The 20,333-nt window shown below is 37.1% G+C and overlaps 1 protein-coding gene across 8 annotated transcripts in view; it reads right to left on the bottom strand.

The window, feature by feature from the left end:
* Nucleotides 1-20,333, bottom strand: part of obscnb (obscurin, cytoskeletal calmodulin and titin-interacting RhoGEF b) — a 571,330-nt gene that overhangs the window by 103,010 nt on the left and 447,987 nt on the right. For all 8 annotated transcript variants that reach the window (XM_039753252.1, XM_039753258.1, XM_039753256.1 and 5 more), the window contains one exon: nt 3,969-4,094. In XM_039753252.1, coding sequence (XP_039609186.1) covers nt 3,969-4,094 — 126 coding nt within the window. The remainder of the gene's footprint in view (nt 1-3,968; nt 4,095-20,333) is intronic.

The raw sequence follows: 20,333 nt of genomic DNA, 5'->3' as shown, positions 1-20,333 counted from the left end.
TCCACACTGCAGGATCCTTGATGTAGGTGTAGGACCCTGGGAAGGTTGTTTGATGGTCCTGTACACTTACTTCATACAGGGAGACAGAGTGGATCTGCTTTTCTAGCTTAAACATGACGATCCATGAAGTAATGACAAGATGACCTTGGAGGACGTCCCAAGCCTGCTGTTCTCCAAAAGACAAGCATCAGTCTCCATTGGGACTAACTGGAAGGAGATGGGGGGTAGTAGAGGGATGGACCACCCTCCACAAAGCAGGTAAGGGAATGGACGGTGTGTCGGATAATCCCCCGGATCGTTGGCTGGGAGCATGAGGTGCACATGCTCAATACCCATACCATACAGGAAAGAGGGGTGCAGAGCAAAGGAGCCCTGAAAGTAACCGCGACCCATACAGTAGATGAAGAGCCAGAGTGCTCTTGTGGGGAGCGAACAGATCAGCATTAACATGTACAGACACATTGTAAACTATGGGGGCAACTCTTGTGCTGTCCATAAACACAAAATATATAAGCCAAGTTTACCAAAATCAATAAAAAATGTATATTGTTTAAAAATAACATACAAGGGTGGGATAAATGGCAGAAACACAAAATACAAAACAAATAGAAAACAAACTGAAATGTCTACCCTAGCATTAGTATTCTCACATTCCATATCTTCCTCATTAATACTCTGAATTCTCATCCTTGTGCCAGTAAATAAGTTCTATAAGCCACATGGATGAAACAATCTTCATACCACACCCTGATCAGTCAGGAATAACTTCTGAAAATCCTAGGGCCATCCCACTAGAGCTCCCAGTGACATTCTACTTGTTCCTGCATCTCTAAGTCCATTTGTTTTATAAAGGACCAAGAACCCTCAGGTAATCTGTTCTCAATGTACAATTGAGAAAATGTACAATTTCCCTGCCCTCTTTTGTTATGTAAAACCTTTACTGAATTATCTTTTATTCCCCTCTGCCATTCTCCTGCATCTCTGTTCCTCTGCAGTAACTATACTTGGAGTATTTTCTTTAAATAAAGCACCAACTGCTCAATAGTTAAACCTTCTTCTGTCCAGGAACAGCAACAAGTGCTCTTAGTGCCAGAACTCATTTCCCATATGACCCTGCTTTGACCCAGTACAATATTTATAAAAAAATTACTAATATGTTCCTAAATAATATAACCATCATTATATAATGATTACATAATTGCTAGTGGCCTGCCCAAACCAACACCTGTGCGGGCAAACAAAGTTCAACAGACATATGCAGAATACAAAATGATTAACTGACCTGGTTAAGGGTTTACGTACCACAATAACCACATTGCTCAAGGAGAAATCTACATGTGTTAATCTGGTTTCTCAGAGAACAATAATCCAGGCTCTGTAACCAGAGTTAGAGTTTAAATGGTATTTTGAAACCAGGTCTCTGTGAATAAGCAGTTTATTAAAGTGCACATAAACACACCAAGTCATTGTTTATTCCATTCCCTTTTGAAAAATACATGAAATTTTATTTAAATAGCAGGTGCATTATACATTTAAAATCTAAAACAGTTGGTTTTTGTATTGATGCAGAGGGGTTCTTTTTTGCTTTACAGCTTGGGATGCAAAAAATAAACATTTCTCTGTTATAGTTCAACATGTGATAGACTTTCACAAATAATCCAGAGACTCTTATTGAAATAAACAAAATTATGATATGATTTAGTTATAATGTAAAGCTGACAGGTACATAGAAGTATAAATATATGTATATACAATATATAGAAAAAAGATAAAAAATGACACAAAACATAAAATGATGATTTAGTTGAACACTTTCACTCCTTTAGAAAAAGGCACATAACTTATGGATTCTGATCTTTCAATTAATGTAGTTAAGATAGATATATTCTTTAGCTCTTTATGAAGCTTTTGTGCTTGTGCTTTGTTTCCTTTCCTCAGTCTCTGAAATGGCTTATCAGCCCCTCCCCAACATCCTGGCGTGCTTTGTGCACTTTATTGTAGAAAAATATTAAAAGATTCTTCTTGGTGCTTTTACAAGTTTTTCCTGGATGTCTGTCTGATGGGTTTCATGGGGCAACAGCAACCCCTAATGTCACAATATATCAGATCCATAAAATACTGTGCCTGCAGTCCTAACACTAGCAGAATTTCAAAAGATTTCTGGACTCAAAATTAGAATTCCTTTCCAATGAACTCTCCAGCAAACAATATTAGATTGAACACCTTCCCTTTCATCATCACAGATTGGTTTAAATACCTAGGTGTAAACCTCACAAGTAAACAAAGCTCTTTAACAAATGTGTGCTGTCTTAAAAAAGACTTGCATAGATGGTCTACCCTTCATCTCACTTTAGCTGGAAGATTTAACACTGCATAATATGAACATCCTTCCTAAGCTTCTTCTTCTATTTCAAAGCATTCCAATATACATCAATAAGTCATTTAAGAAGTTAGATTCAACCATAACCTCATTTATTTAGAATTCAAAACATCCACGTATCCAAAGGGCGAACCTACAAAGACCTATGGAAGAAGGTGGCATGGCTTTAACTAACTTTCAATTTTATTACTGGTGGCAAATATAAAAGTTATAAAAACCTAGACATTGACACAAATAGATGAACATACACAGGCTTGGTCCACAATAGAAATAGAACTAGAATCCTGCAGTACTTATTTACATTCCTTGCTTTGTACCCAGTAGATACAAGTTATTGGCAATATAACTCAGAATATGAAACCAATGTAGGAAGTACTTCAAGATAGAGAAGATTTTATCTGTGGCACCTCTGCACAATAGCCACCTTTTTCCAATCTATCAAACGTGCAGTTTTTAATGTTTGGAAAGCATACAGGATTACATCACTTAGAGATCTGTACATAGATAATATCTTCGCATTCTACGAACGATTACACTCCAAATTTAATTTTCCATCAATACAATTCTTTTACTACCTCCAATTAAGAAAAATTACTAAACAAAATCTTCCCAATTTTGCTCATGTCCCACCTACACTGTACTACTGTTCTGGAAGAAATACTAATCAGTATTGAGGACTTAGACAGCATTTCTGTAGTATATAAAAACATTCTAAAGTCCTATCCCTTTCAAAGATCCTAGAGTGCAGTGGGAAAAGGATCACTTACTCAACATTTCAGAAAAGGAGTGGAATGCAGCCATGCACAGAATTCACTCTAGCTCAATATGTGCAAAGCATGCAATTATTCAACTTAAAATTTTATTGAGTACATTTGTCTCATTTAAAAATTGTCCAAAATGTTTCAGGGCAATATTCAACCTGTGAATGTTACAATCAAGTTCCAGCCTCATTGGGCATGCACCAAATTAACATTTTTCTAGACCAAAATCTTTAAATGCCTTTCAGACAGCTTGGATATCACATAATCCTCCTAATCCATTAACAGCTGTGTTTAGTGTACTTTCAGATGGGCTTAAAGTGGAGGACAAACTGTGATTGCCTTTACTACACTATTGGCACGCAGACTTATCTTGCTCAACTGGAAGAATCCAAACTCACCTCTTTTAAGTCAGTGGGTAACTGATGTTATATACTATTTGAAATTGGAAATAAATCAAATTTTCCACTTAGAGGATCTGTGCAAAATTTTTCTAATTTTAGAATAAGCATTTAAATTGGGGGAAAGGATTTTCTTCCCTTTTTAATTTTTTTCCCTATTCTCTAGTTTTACTCTCTTGGCCTAAATCTCTCAAGGGTGGGGGATGATTTGATTTGAACTTAGTTTTTTCAAGTATGACTTGCTTGTAATAAATTGTAATAATAATAAAATGTAATAAAAAAGTTTATATGAAAATTGTTACATTTCAGAAGATATAATGTGAAATGTCAAAGCCGCACCAATACATTTACCATGGATGCAAGTCAAAGTAGCTAGTGATGAAAAAACATTCTGTAAAGTTTGCAAAATACATCCATTAGAATCCTCACCTTGACTTATCTTTGCTGACACCATTTCTGTAATATGTGTTGTTAGCTTCTGTAAGAATTCCTCTGAACCAACTTCACCCAAATATTGGCTTGTTGCTTTGCTCACTTCTTGTTGCATATACGCTCCTAAAGAGAAAAACAATTAAACTTTTAAATATTGACACATTGTGGTACCCTAGAAAAATTATACCAACTAGTATGTTACAGTATATTAAGATTTTTTATTTTGAATCAATAAGAGTTGACATGCTAGATAAACAGAAACAATTTGCATTAAGCCTCTTCTATTATAACAATTGTAATCATTATAATTATGACTTTGATGCAACTTATTGTTTGTGGTCCTATAGTTCAGACTTAACAGATACATTGCCTCCTGTGATTCAGTATAAAAAAAAATTAATCTTGGTCTCACTGTGACGGTGCAGGTCTTGCTCCATGCTGCCAGTTTTGGGAGTCTCTTGAACCAACACCATCGGTAATGTAACCGGAAGAGCTGTGCAATGAGGACAAATCAAACTGGGAGCAAGGGGATGGTGTAAAAAAGTGTTCATGCTTTTATTCAAGATTCCATAAATAAATAATCCATACAAACGGGTGTAATAAGTGGAAATTAAAAATAAATAATCCTTCAAAATGAGATGAAAATCAATGGGCTGGAAGCAGTCCTTTTTTAAAAAGCCTGATACCTTCTCCGTTCAACCGGCAGCTCCACTGTTTCTCCCATACGGGCCCTGCAACAGGGCAGTCACTCTATCAGCAGGTAAAGCTGACCTTCCTTCTGTCCGTTGCCTTCCATCCCCCAGCTCCGTACACCTACCTTACCGGACCGAGACTTGGGTTCCCCAACAGCTAGGGTGCTCATGCTGTGGCTCAGCCTCCTAAGTCTCCTTGACTCCCGTTGCCTTCCGCGGGGAGTCATCCATACTGCCGGTCACTCCAGCTCCTAGAAACCATTCAGCTGGAGCGACCACTTCCAACTGCCCCTCCTCTAGTGTTGGCCACGCACTGCTCGTTAGAGCTCTCCATTCCAGCTGCCTGCATTTACCAGCAAGCTTGTTCTTTTGCTTGCTCACTCCTGCACCGGCTTTCAACGCCTCCTGCCTTCTTCTTCTTCCTTTAACCTCCGTCCATTTCTTTCCTTTCTTCATTTTTTCCCCTTCCGTGCCCATGCTTTCTACATTTTATAATGGAGATGTGGCACAGCTGTAGCGATTAGCAGCTCCTGGCATCAGATACAAACACGGGTGATCCCGCACCTGTGCACTTCAGTGCGGAAATGCCCACACCTACAACATGCCCAGGAATCGCTCCCGCCACACTATCATGCCCCCTCTATAAGCCATAAGTGTGCCGATTACAGTATTTATTTTAAAAAAGGAAATCAGCTGCAGATCTCTCTTTACCACACCCACCCACATATACTTTTCTATGGTATCTATATCTGGGCTTTTGTTGCAAACAGTTTGGCTTTGGAAAGAATGTTCTCTTGAAAATGTGGACCTTGGCTTGCTTTAATAAACCAAAATAACTTTTTTTTCAGCAGTATAAACATAACAAATAAAGAAAAATTCCCCATGCGGACAGCTTAGATAAACATTTTTTTCCCCAGCTACCTATAATGTTTTTGCAAGTCCAGTGTGACATCACAGATATTTTAATATGCTTTATTTCAATAATAACAATAAAAAAAGATATAGTACTTAAGTACATAATCTAGCCACTAGGGGGACAAACCAGCCCAACTTGGTGCTGATACCAAGACAGAAAAAACAGAGAGGATTAGTGTCAGAAACTTTAGCCAAAACCTTAATGATGGAATCAATTCAATCAGATTTGTAAAATGCTAGGGTGTACACTGTAGTCAACATGCAGGAGTCTCGCTTGACCCCTGTGGAAAGTCAGCGAGGGCTACCAGGCCAAAGGTGAGCTCGGCTAAAGAAGTTAGTTCAGAAGAAGCAGAAGAAAGAAGAAGATAGGTGAGGGGAAAGAAAAGGGTAAGTTAAAGGTAAAGGTGAAGACATTGAATTTTCAGAACAATGACTGGGAAAGAAAGAGAGTTACAGATTTGATGTAAAGAAAGGAAGTGGAAGTGTTGTGTGTGCAAGAAGCAAGATGGAAAATGAATAAGACAAGAGAATGAGAAGTAGACTTTAAGTTGTTGTGCAGTGGAGCAAATGAGCAAGAGAGAAATGGTGCATGTACTATAGTATACAAAGAACTAAAAGATGGTCTTATAAGTGCGAACAGGAGAAGTGATAAGTTGAAGAATGTTGAGCTGGGCCTTGGTTGAGACTATAGTTAATATAATTTGTACATGTGCTCCTCAAGTGGGCTGTTAGGAACAGGGGAAGGACATTTTCTGGGCACAAATGGACGCAAGGCCTACAGTGGTACAAGATGGAGAAATGGTCATTGCTGGTGGTCATCTAAATGGGCATGTAAGAAAAAGTTGAGAGATAACAGAGAGGGTATACTCTACCTGGTTTAATGAAAGCACTCGAGCTCTTACATTAGAGTGTCGAAAACTGGAGCGCAGATGGAAAACAACAAAGCTACGTGTCTTTCAAATTGCATGGACAGAGAGTGTTAATAAATATAAAAAGCCTTCTTTAAAGCTCGCTCAGAATACTATTCTATACACTATAATAGATAGCAATAATAAAAATCCTTAGGCACTGTTTAGAACAGTGGCTAAATTAACAAATGGGAATCCAGATCTACAGTGCAAAATACCAACATATATTAACAGTACAGACTTTATGAACTTCTTCAATGAGAAAATTAAAAATATAAGATCCCAGATCTCAGCATCACAGTACAAACCAAATACTAGCTTAGCAGACCCTGTCTCAAATTGCAATCAGCACTTTAGTAATTCTAATCCTGTAACTGAGCAGGAAGTCTTAACTTTAATTTCTAAAATGAAGCCCACAACTTGTTCCATTGATCCAGTGCCAACAAAACTAGTAAAAAGTGCCATGGATGTTCTTGCAGTGCCTATTCTAAACATTTTAAATATTTCATTATTGCATGGCACTGTACCTGATGCACTAAAAGTTTTAGTCATTAAACCATTACTTAAAAAGTCAGACCTAGACCCACACATACTAAATAATTATAGGTCTATTTCAAATTTACCCTTTCTCCCTAACATACTAGAAAAAGTAGTCGCCAATCAGCTTCAGTCAGACCTTACGCCTTACAATTTATTTGAGAAATTCCAGTCTGGTTTCCGCACTGGTCATAGTATATAAACAGCACTAATGCGGGTTGTAAACGACATTCTGATATCCTCTGATGAAGGAAACTCCACTGTAATTATGTTGTTAGACTTAAGTGCAGCATTTGACACCACTAACCATTCTATTTTACTAGGCTAGAAAATGATGTTGGGCTTACAGGCACCGTGCTCGCTTGGTTTCTTATTTATCAAATCGATTCTAATATGTACAGAAATGTGCTGACAGCACTCCATCATTATACACAGAAGTTCAATATGGTGTCATGCAGGGCTCCGTACTGGGACCTTTACTGTTTTCATTTTACATGCTTCCACTGGGATCTATCATTAGGAAACATAATGTTAATTTTCACTCGTATGCAGATGACACCCAATTATACCTTTCATTTAGATCAAATGAAGTTTCTCCAATGTTTTTTTTAATTAGTTGTGTGAGTGAATTAAAGGAGTGGATGGATGAGAACTACTTATCTTTAAATACAGATAAAACAGAGATGTTAATTGTTGGAGGGAATGATGTTGATCACAACAATATTTTATCATCATTTAACTCATTTGGGATCCCCATTAATTTCACTGAATCAGCCTGAAATCTCTGAGTTATCTCTAGTATGTCATTTAAAGCGCATATTACAAAGTTGTCCAAATCATGTTTCTTCCATCTTAAAAATGTTAGGAAATTAAGGCACTTTCTAAATAAACAGGATTCTGAGAAATTAATTTGTGCAATTATTTCTAGTAGGATTGACTACTGCAATGCGGTGTTCACTGGATGTTCAAACTTTTCTTTATACAGCCTCCAGTTAATCCAAAATGCTGCTGCGAGAATTATTACAAGAACAAGAAAATACAAACAGATAACTACAGTTCTTAAATCCTTACACTGGCTCCCGGTTAAGTTAAGGGCAGATTTCAAAATTCTCCTTTTAACGTATAAAGCATTAAATAGCCAAGGTCTGGCTTACTTGTCTGAACTTATCATGACTTACAAACCAGAGCGCACATTAAGATCTCAAGATGCCGGTCTGCTTAGGATTCAAAGGATTAATAAAATAACAGTGGGAGGTCAAGTTTTTAGTTGCAGGGCCCCTAAACTGTGGAATGGTTTCCTGCTACTATAAGAGATGCCCCTTCGGTCTCAGCTTTTAAATGCTGGCTGAAGATTCACTACTTCAGTTTAGCATATCCTAGACTAGAGCTGTTGATTAACTGTACATACTACATCTCTGCTGTTAGTCATTAGCACTAAAACATAAGTAACATGATAGTTATAATTGGATACTAACCCTCACCTATTCTGTTTCTCTTCTTGGTACTCAAATGTGGCACTTGGTGCCACGGCCCACCTGCCAAGTTGTTTTGCCTGCCTAAGGTAAAGTCATCCCTGATGGAGGATCACAAGAATCATAGGAAAGAGGGGTCCTTTTATCAGATTGGCTGGCCCAGCACTGTGGAATGGCCAAATGGAGGAGGCAGCTTGATGGATGAGGTCTCCAGGACTCTAAACAAATCCAAATCATATTATCTGATATCATCTACTGTTAAATTCTGCTACGTACTTCTAAAGTTTTTATTTGTATACTGTATTGAGGATTTGTTCTGTGTATTGTGTTGTATTGTATTGACCCCCTTCTTTTTGACACCCACTGCACACCTAGCCTACCTGGAAAGGGGTCTCTCTTTGAACTGCCTTTCCCAAGGTTTCTTCCATTTTTTCCCTACTGGGTTTTTTTTTTGGGAGTTTTTCTTTGTCTTTTTAGAGAGTCAAGGCTGAGGGGCTGTCAAGAGGCAGGGCCTGTTAAAGCCCATTTCGGCACTCCTTGTGTGATTTTGGGCTATACAAAAATAAATTGTATTGTATTGTAATTGTATATGGAGGGGGGAGTTGGGGAGAGAAGTGGGGAAGGGGAGAGGATTAGCAGATTTTTCCATGGCATCTGATCAGAGCATCCTCCACACCCATCTGTTTCTGATAAGTAAACTGTGGAGAACCCAAATGCTCTGAAACCAGGGGTCGAAACTGGCCCTTGTGTCTTTATGTTTTTATATACCCAAAGCCAAAAAAACATCCCTGATATCCATTGATCATGTAACAAATTACAGTCAGATCTTGCAATGTATTCTCAAATGTTCAATGAAAACTACAATCCACTTGACTGCCCTTTAAACTAAAAAACAAGTGACTAGAGTTAAAAAATGTAATAAAAAATGTATATAAATAAATAAATGTATGCTGAATGGTTATGCAAGGGAAATAAAATCCTCACATGTGAGGTACTATTGAAACAAAAGAATACCATTTCTCTTTCAAGGAGGGAAAATGTCAGTTCTATTCCTGCCAACAAAACATGCCAACTTGTTTTCTGTCTGTGTTTTTTCCACTGCCTGCCACAGTTTGTTTCTCTTTTCTCTGTCTACAGGGGACATATCCTGTGCTATCTGAAACTGAAAACTGAAAAAATAAAATCTCTTGAAAAAACGTCTTGATGCACATCTTCCTTTTCCATTTGTAAAATAACATACATTCTTAGGTTCCATCAGCATATATAATCCTCCAAGTCTGAAACGGTGTTCTCTTGTAAGGCAGAAGCAGTCTCCTTTTCCATTGTGGGACACAATGTGGTTGATTTCTATGCTTCTGATTTGTTATTAACAAATTGTGAAAGTGCTGCTAGTTGAGAAAGAATGCTGCTTATCTCTATGCCCTCAGTTTGTCGCTTCTTGACTGCAAGAGACTTACATGGTGTGTTAGGGAGATGGGGAAATTCCTCTTCAGATGGCATAATTTCTTCTGACACTATGTCCAATTGGAGATAGTTGTGCAAGTATCGAAACTGGGTTGCAGGACATCATTGACTTTCATTGTTAAGTGCTTGTGTATTGATTTTGCTGCTGATGGCGGCATTGCTCTTTTTTTCATCTTTTCTTTTTTGGAAAATCCAATTATGGCTTTCAAGTAAAAAAGAAAACTCTAATATTAACACTAAATTATTAACAGACTTATAACAATATTAATTTTTTCATATTTTAAGGCGGAATGGTGGCTCTGAGGCTAGGGATCCACACTGGGAATCGGAAGGCTGCCGGTTTGAATCCTGTAAATGGCAATAGGGACTCTGCTCTGTTGGGTCATTGAGCAAGGTCCTTAACCTGCAATTGCTGAGCGCTTTGAGTAGTGAGAAAAAGCACTATATAAATGCAAAGAATTATTATTATTATTATTATGTTATTTACCTCTACTGAACTCTATAAACAAAATGTGCTTAGAGTGCCATTTAGACCTCCTCTATCAAAGAGCTGTAGCAACCAAGTGCAAAACGTTTATGCATATATACTGTAAGCATACTCCACTTTTGCATAATTTACACTTCCTGATCTGCTTCGCAAAAGCATGATGACACTACCTCTTTCCCACTCTAGCTGGAATTGCACCCTTTCAAATGAGAAAATTATGCATACCACCACAAAACATGTATTTCTGATCCCACTGCAACATGTAACTAAATTGATATACTAGCTAAATGAATACAAAATTAGGCACATGACCAGCAAAACACTCCTTTTCCTTTTCCCAAGTCAGAAAACACATGAGACGATATTAAATAATAATAATAATTCTATTTATTACAAGGTGTCTCTATCCTCTTGGTGAGAAAAAAGTGTGAAGCATCTGCAAAGTTAGATGTTTGTTACTTTGTGGCAACTTATTGTACTTTGTTTGTGACTATTGTTCCATCTGCTGTCTCACAGTTCAGGTCACATTTTCAGCCCAAAGTAATTTGTCCAGCATAGTCGCAAAAAGACCATTTCACCAATACTGTATAATCCACTCAAAACTAGTCCAGTTTCTCCCTCAATAAGTTCAATTTATTTTGCAGTTTTCAGGGAAGTTCCTGAACATTTCGGCATGGAGTTTGTTCATCACTATATATTTAGAGAGAGTTCATGTAAAGCATTAACTTTATATGATATTCAATTGTTCCTGTTCCTTTAGAATTTCTATCTTAAGTGTCTTGTTTTTGCAGCCTACAACACTGAGTCATAGTGTTTAATAATAAACCTATGGACTTTTATAACATAGCTCAGTGGCGATTATCAGAAAAGCTAAATTCCCATTTTATATTTCCACTAGCAGAATACCCGCGCTTCGCAGCGGAGAAGTAGTGTGTTAAAGAAGTTATGAAAAAGAAAAGCAAACATTTTAAAAATAACGTAAGATGATTGTTAATGTAATTGTTTTGTCATTGATATGAGTGTTGTTGTCATATCTATCTATTTATATATATATATATATATACAGCAGTATATATATATATATATATACAGTATATATATATATATATATATAATATAGCAAAATAGCTGCGATTGGCAGCGGAGAAGTACAAAGAAAAGGAAACATTTTAATAATAACGTAACATGATTGACAATGTAATTGTTTTGTAATTGTCATGAGTGTTGCTGGTATATATATATATATATATATATATATATATATATATATATATATATACATATATACACACACACACACACAGACACATATATAAACATATATATATATATATATATACACATTTATACACATATATATATACAGTTATATATATATATATACATATACACACATACATATATATACATATACATATATATACACATACTGTATATATACACACACACATATATACATACTGTATATACAACATATACATATCTACATATATACTGTATATACACATATATATACAAATCTACATATATATATTAGGGGTGGGACTCGATTAAAAAAATTAATCCAATTAATTAGAGGCTGTGTAAGAATTAATCTTGATTGATTAATCTTGGAGTTGGTCTCGTCCGATGCGGGAGATGGACGTCTGAAGTGGAGCTCCGCTAGCAGTGGTGCTATTTTTCATATTATTTGCTCATTATTCTGAGATATCCTGTATTTATTCAACCCGAGAGGGACCGCTACAGTATATGTAAACACATATAAACATGGCCAACAAGAAGGAAAGAATGAAAGAATCGAAGACTAAAGCTACATCCAAGCTACGATCAGCAAGCCCTAGCTCGAGATACGGCCTGTCAGAGACAGACCTGGATCAGATGGGCGAAAGTACAGACTCCTCGGGACCACGGTCCGCTACATCGTCGCCGGCTGAGAGCGAAAAGGGGAGCGAAGGTGCGATCGTGAGTGCAGATGTGGATAGCTCGCCGATTGGAGAGGATTACCTGAAACTGGAAAAGGCCGGGAGGTTCGCGGCTTCAGTTACGCAATTACGCGGGACTGGAGCAGCGGGGACACCGCTTCAGCAGAGTCTGCTGCTTCATCTACGGCACAAGAAGGCACATTTGAGCTATCTGAACTGAAAGTGTTGCTCGCTGAGCTCACGCAAGATATAAAGGAAAGCGAGAAGGCTAATGAGAAAGCAACGGCAAAGGCACTTGAGAGACTGAAACAGGAATTAAAACAGGAGATGAAACAGGCCAATGAATGTCTGCGACAGGAAATCCAACAGGCAAATGAAAGGCTGCGACAGGAATTCCAACAGGCAAATGAAAGGCTGCGTCAAGAGGTCCAACTTGAACTTCGACAGGTGCTGGGCAAAATTGAAGAGCGCATTGAGAAAAACTCGCTAAACTGAGCACGCTTGCTGATCAATTGGAGCATCTTAGTGAGACATTCACGAATCGGATCGAAATAGCCGAACATCTAGCTTCCAGTGCCGAGGAAAGAGCAGTAAATGCCAGTTCGGAATGTAAAAAACTCGGAGAAAAACTTGGAGACAGACTGGCTGCTTTAGAAGATGGCAGTAGAAGGTATAATGTCAGAATTGAAGGCCTGCCGGAGAATCGAGAAAGTTTAAACCCTGTGAAATTCGCAACTGAACTTTTTTCTAAAATAATCGGGGGCGACTTTAAAGCAGAATCTGAGATAGCAGCGGCTTACCGCGTACGCGGATCAAACACCGTCAGACCCGACCAAGATCTTTTATAGTTCGTTTTGAACGATTATCATTTAAGTTAGAGGTGATGGAACTCCTCAGAAAAAAGGAAAATATTATATATGAAATTGCCACATTCGTCTTCCCTGACTTCTCTCCAGCAACAGCTATTAAACGCAGCCTTCTATAATATTAAACAGCGCTACGGCAAGCCAATGTCAAATACGGCCTCCTGTATCCGCAAAACTGAAAGTGGAATGGCAGGGTCATTTCTATGTTTTCGCTAGCAAGGAGGAGGCAGAAAATGAGTTAAGAAAGCTGATCCCGGGACTATTCTGATACATAATTGTGAGTCATGGCGGTAAATGATAAAGCTAGGATTAATAATCTACTGTCTGATCTATTTGTTTTAAAATACGGGTTTTTTTTATCAGCATATATTCTCATATTCTTATTATTACTTACTTATTATTATTATTACTTACTTATTACTTATTATTACTTAGTATTACTAGGGCTAAATGTTTATGTTTTATTGTGCTTAATTACGTTTTCCTCCTCTTTTTTCTTTTCTAATTATTTCATGTGTACCCTAAATGAGACTGTTCAATATCATACCCTTGGTTTACTGTTATTGCTATTACTGCATTAAGACTTGTTATGCTTGTTTTGGACACATCTTTAACACCATCACCTGGGTTTATTATCTGGGGATATCATCTTAATGCACTAAAATTGATGAAGATTATATGTATGTGTATGTGTATGTATGTATGTGTATATATGTGTGTATGTATATGTATATATATATATATATATATATATATATATATATATGTATATATATATATATATGTATATATTAAGTGCAAAATTCTTTTTCTTTTTTTTCTTTTTCCTCTTTTAAAGACTATATTGGTAACAGATATCTCTATCTTTTAACCTTAAAGCGCCACTGCATGGGGGCTTGATGTGCTTTGGACGTGCTCTGTCTCTGGGTATGTCAGAGGACTGGGACTGCATGAAGTGGGTTTTAGCCTCACCTGGGGAGGCAAAAAGGGAGGGTGGGGGTTAAGGGGAAGAGAAAGAGAGCAGGCTTGATCTATATCTAATCTATCATCTCAATCTTTATAATTATAACTATCAACGTAATAATAAGCTGCATGGCAACAACTCTTGGGGAATAGGAAATTAAGACCTAAACTATTTCACTTCCAGTTAAGACTATAAATGACATCAAAAACTCAGAATCAGTGTCTCCATGATGGGACAGTTAACTTCGTAAGCTGGAATGTTAAAGGCCTGAATCACGAATTAAAGAGAAAGAAAGTACTTTCTCACCTAACAGGTCTAAATGCTAAAATAGTATTTTTACAGGAAACCCACTTACTAAGTAAGGATCAGTTCCGCTGCAAAAGACTGGACTGGCCAAATGTTCCATTCTAGTTTTACAAAGAAAACTAGAGGGGTGGGAATTCTCATACATAGAACAGTACCATTTGTAGCATCAGATGTAGTATTGGATCCTGAAGGGAGATATGTGATGGTCATGGGAGACTTATCTAACTGTAAAATGATTTTGATAAATGTTTATGCACCTAATGTTGATGATAAGGAATTTATACAAAATTTATTTGCATCCATTCCCAATCTGAACACTCATAAACTTATAATGGCTGGGGACTTTAATTGTGTTCTAAATCCACTTTTAGATAAGACTTCCTCCACAGGGGAACGCAACTAACACCGCAAAGATAATTACAAAGTTTATAACTGATCACAACTTATCAGATCCCTGGAGGTTTTTAAACCCAAATTCAAGAACATATTCTTTCTACTCACCAGTACATCATTGCTACTCAAGGATTGATTACTTCTTTATAGATAATAACTTCTTGCCTAAGATTAAATCTTGTAAATACGATGCTATTGTTATTTCAGACCATGCTCCGATGATCTTGGAGCTGAAATTACTAAGCCCCATACACTCACCCCAGATGGCCTCAATCCGCTTCTATTAGCTGACGAGAATTGTACTGAATTTATATCCAAACAAATTGAATTCTTTCTAGAGACAAATACATCCCCTGAGATCTCTGCAGGAATACTCTGGGAAACTCTTAAGGCCTTCTTAAGAGGACAGATTATCTCATATCTTTCCCACAGAAATAAATCCGAAGCGAAGAAAGTAGCAGAGATAAAAAGTGAAATTACTAAAATAGATGAAGAACATGCCAGACTACCAAGCGAGACTCTACATAAGAGGAGGCAGGCTCTACATTCAGAATTAAACCTCTTGACAACTAAAGAAACCGAACAACTAATTTACAAATCCAGACATCATTATTATGAACATGGAGAGAAAGCTAATAAGCTTTTAGCGCAACAAATTCACAAGCAAGATGTACGCAACGCAATCTCGTAATTACTAACACGAATGGAGATAAAATCATCGAACACAAAAATATAATGTACACTTTTAGAGACTACTATAAATCCCTATATACTACTGAGTTTAAAGAAGACAATATACAATCTAATGCATTTCTGGATAAATTACAGATACCACAAATTGACGCTTTTAGTGTGGAGGAACTCGATAAACCTCTGTCATTATCAGAATTACTGGATGCTATAAAGTCACTCCAAGGTGGAAAAGCAGCAGGCCCTGACGGCTACCCTGCAGAGTTTTACAAGAAATTCTCCGCTCAGCTAGCTCCCCTCCTATTAGCAACATTTACAGAAGCCAGAGATAACCAATCTCTTCCACAAACCTTTCGCCAAGCACTAATCACTGTCTTTCCAAAACAAAATAAGGACTTATTACAATGTGCATCATACAGACCAATTTCACTTCTGAATAACGACGTTAAAATACTCTCTAAAATCATAGCTAGAAGGATGGAGAAAGTGCTCCCTCGTAATATCACAAGACCAAACTGGATTTATTAGGGGCCGACACTTATCTTCAAATCTTCGACGCCTGTTTAATGTAATATACTCACCAACTAAATCAAACACCCCAGAAATATTATTATCATTGGATGCAGAAAAGCATTCGACATGATTGAATGGAAATACCTTTTACTATTTTGGAGAAGTTTGGGTTTGGCCCAACATTTGTGCATGGATTAAATTACTGTATACTAACCCAGAAGCTTCAGTTTGCATCAATAACATTTGCTCAGACTACTTTAAACTAGAACGTGGCACAAGACAAGGATGCCCTTTGTCACCACTGCTGTTTGCAATTGCCATTGAACCACTGGCAATACATTGTCGAAATACTGATCAGATAAAGGGGATTAGCAGAGAAGGACTGGAACAGAAAATCTCATTATATGCAGATGACATGGTACTGTATATATCGGACCCAGAAAATTCTGTGCCTGCAGTCTTAGCAGCACTCACAGAATTTCAAAAGCTCTCTGGTCTCAGAATTAATCTGAATAAAAGTGTACTCTTTCCGTGAATTCGCAAGCATATAATATTAGATTAGACACCCTTCCTTTTATCATTGCAGAACAGTTTAAATACCTCGGGTAAACATCACAAGTAAACATAAAGCTCTTTATCAACAAAATTTCGTCGTCTGCATGGAAAAAATTAAACAAGACTTGCATAGATGGTCAACCCTTCATCTCACACTAGCTGGAAGAATTAACACTGTTAAGATGAATATTCTTCCTAAGCTCCTTTTTATTTCAAAACATACCAATATACATTAATAAATCGTTCTTTAAGCAATTAGATTCAACAATAACCTCATTTATTTGGAATTCTAAACATCCACGCATCAAAAGAGCGACCCTACAAAGACAAAAGGCAGAAGGTGGCATGGCTCTACCTAACTTCCAGTTTTATTACTGGGGCAAATATACAGCGATAAGAACCTGGACACAAATAGAAGAACATACACAGGCATGGACCGCAATAGAAGTAAAATCCTGCAGTACTTCTTTGTATTCCTTGCTTGTGCTCCAATAAACACACGCTATCGGCAATACACTAATAACCCAATTGTGCTCCACTCACTTAGAATCTGGAACCAATGTAGAAAGCATTTTAAGACGGAGAAGCTTCTTTCTGTGGCACCCTGCAAAAGAACCACCTCTTTCAACCCTCACAAACATATGCAGTTTTAATATCTGGAAAAATTTGGAATTAACTTGCTTAGAGATCTTTATATAGACAACGTCTTTGCATCCTATGAACAATTACATTCCAAATTTAACATTCCAGCTACAAATTTCTTTCACTATCTTCAAATCAGGAACTTTGTTAAACAGAACCTTCCAGATTTTCCTCATCTTGCACCCTCATCCACGCTGGAAAAATTATTGCTCAATTTCAAGGAGTTAGACTCCATCTCTACAATATATAAAATCCTTTTACAATCCCTTCCTTTCAAAGATCCAAGAGGACACTGGGAAAATGACCTCTCAATTAATATATCAGAAAAGGAGTGGAAAGTAGCAATGCAGAGAATTCACTCAAGCTCCATATGCAAAGCATACAATTATACAACTCAAAATTATATATCGAGCACATCTGTCTCGACTAAAACTCTCCAAAATGTTTCCAGGGCATGATCCAACCTGCGAACGTTGCAACCAAGCCCCAGCCTCACTAGGTCACATGTTCTGGGCCTGCACCAAATTAACATTATTCTGGACAAAAATTTTAATTACCTCTCAGACAGTCTTGGACTCACAATCCCTCCTAACCCATTAACAGCTGTGTTTGGGGTTCTTCCAGAGGGTCTTAAAGTGGAGAAAGACAAACAAATTGTGATTGCATTCACTACACTGTTGGCACGCAGACTTATTCTGATAAACTGGAAGAACCCAAACTCTCCTCTTTAAGTCAGTGGGAAACTGATGTGTTATATTATTTAAAATTGGAAAAATCAAATACTCAGTTAGAGGATCTGTGCAGACTTTTTCAAAACATGGCAGGATCTAATCAGTAATATTTTGAAATGAGTTTATAAAGCACAGAGAATTTGTTGATTTAGGTATTTTTAAAGCCTTAAATTTTACACCATTTGGCTTGCTCTCTCTCTCAAGGGTGGGGATCGATCTGTTCTTAGCATAATTCTTTTTTTTGTAAAACTTGATTGCTATGTATTGATTATAATAAAATTAATAAATAAAAAAAAAAAAAAAAAAAAAGAATTAATCTTGATTAATCGTATGTAATCGCACACGTAAATTTGCCCCAAATCGCAAATGTTTTTTTTATTTTTTTATTTAAAACGGTTTTAGTGGGCGACAGAATCAAATAATAGACATGGACATGAATATTGTAAACTGAAGCTGTTTTAATTTCTGAAAAAAGCTTTTAAACTGCATTTGAATTCAAAACAGAAACAAAAATATCATCCCTGGTTAAAATTGGGCAGACTTAAAAATAAAGTGGTAGTTTAAGTACTTTAAGTACATTTTCAGAATAGTATTGTCTTTAAATAATAATAACCAAAATTTCACCATAAAGTGCAGTTTTTCTTCTTAAAAAAATAAGTCAGAAACATAAAAGGTAATTTGACCAGCTTACTCTTTAAACTCTGAGTAACATTAGCCAAAATTATTTTGTACATTAGGCTAAAACAGTGTGATCATTGAACATTTTGTAATTAGATGTATTTAGAATTACCAACGGTCACGGAAGTCCAATGATCCCCAGTAAGAGCCACAAAGTCCGCTTTCTGTAATGCATCTAATTTTGCTTGCTTTCAGTGTGCACAAAACCATGCTTTTATCAAGGCTTCGCTCGGGTAGTCGAAATGATCAGTCGTAGGAACGCGCTTTATTCCGACTCTAACATTTTTGTAGCTGTGATGTGTGCATCAGTGTAATGGATGTACCAGGAAATCATGCATTGACAAAAGTTCCCGTTTGCTTGGAATTGAAAGTGTGATTAAATGCGTTATTTTTTAACGCGTTATGGAGTACATGCATCGAAGCTTTTCAACTGTGCTTGTGCTAAGAAAGGGAAAATTTTAAAAATAACGTAACATGATTCTGTGTTAACCTAATATTTTTTCATACGTCCCAAACCAAGGAGATGCGAAGTTAAAATGAATTGGGTAGCGCGCGTACATAGTCAGTACATCCCCTCTCGGGAATCGAACCTCGAATGTCGGCGTTAGAGGCGAAGACTCTACAATTGCGCCACCGCTTGTCTATGCTAAAATATGTATTGTAGATCGGGCTATAGATATACATTTATATATATATATACCCGTGTATCGCAGTGGAGAAGTAGAAGTTATGAAAAAGAAAAGGTAACATTTTAAAAATAACGTAACATGATTGTCAATATACAGTAATTGTTTTGTGAGTGTTATTGAATGTTGCTGTCATCAAGGATTTGATTATCATTATTTCTTTCAATCAGGCTCGTATTTGTACGATGTGTTCAAGTTACATTCCGTGTTTGTCAATCGTTGTAAAGATAAGAGGTTTCATTCATCGATTAGTTCCTTACTGCATCAATAAACAGCTCGTCTTCCTTTTTATCTGTGATGTGACAAACTGCATGCATGGGTTTTTTACGCTGTCTTCCTTTAGCGGGACATTGACTTTTTCCACCGTGTGCTTTGTTTCCACAGTAGCTGCATTTATGAATATGCTTATCAGACGCTTCATATTTTTGCTGCCTTTTCAATTGTGTAATTCGGTTTTTGTTCAGCACTCTTTGGAACTGTTGCTTTTTATCTGTGCACTGCATCAGTTCACGTGAGCCACTCGGTGTACTTGCATCGAAGGTTCCCAGCTGTGCTGGTGCCATCTCGTGCTATGTCCATAGCTTTATTTAATGTTACCTTAGTCCTGGCACTTAAAATTTTCTCTGGCAGTTTCGCTGAGTTTGTGTCAAACACCACCCTGACCATCTCATCTTCCTCTCCATAAGCACAGTCCTTCACCCGTGAATATTTACCCGTGGCAGTTTGCTATTGGATTGCCGCTGACGGATGGCCTTATATGGGCAGGCACTAAATTACAAACGCCAGCGGCAGCCTGTCTATGAACTTAATTTAAAGTGTAGGTTTACATCGTGCTTTGTTTCCAGTAGCAGAACTCGCTTCTTATTGTTTCGCTGCCTTCTCAATTATATAATGCATGTTTTCTTCAGCGCTTTTTTGAGGTCTTCCTGGTTTTCTATGTA

This window comes from Polypterus senegalus, chromosome 5 (assembly GCF_016835505.1).
Source record: "Polypterus senegalus isolate Bchr_013 chromosome 5, ASM1683550v1, whole genome shotgun sequence".
Lineage (NCBI taxonomy): Eukaryota > Metazoa > Chordata > Cladistia > Polypteriformes > Polypteridae > Polypterus > Polypterus senegalus.
Note: the sequence above shows the minus strand (reverse complement) of the source record. Positions and strands in the feature narration are given on the sequence as shown.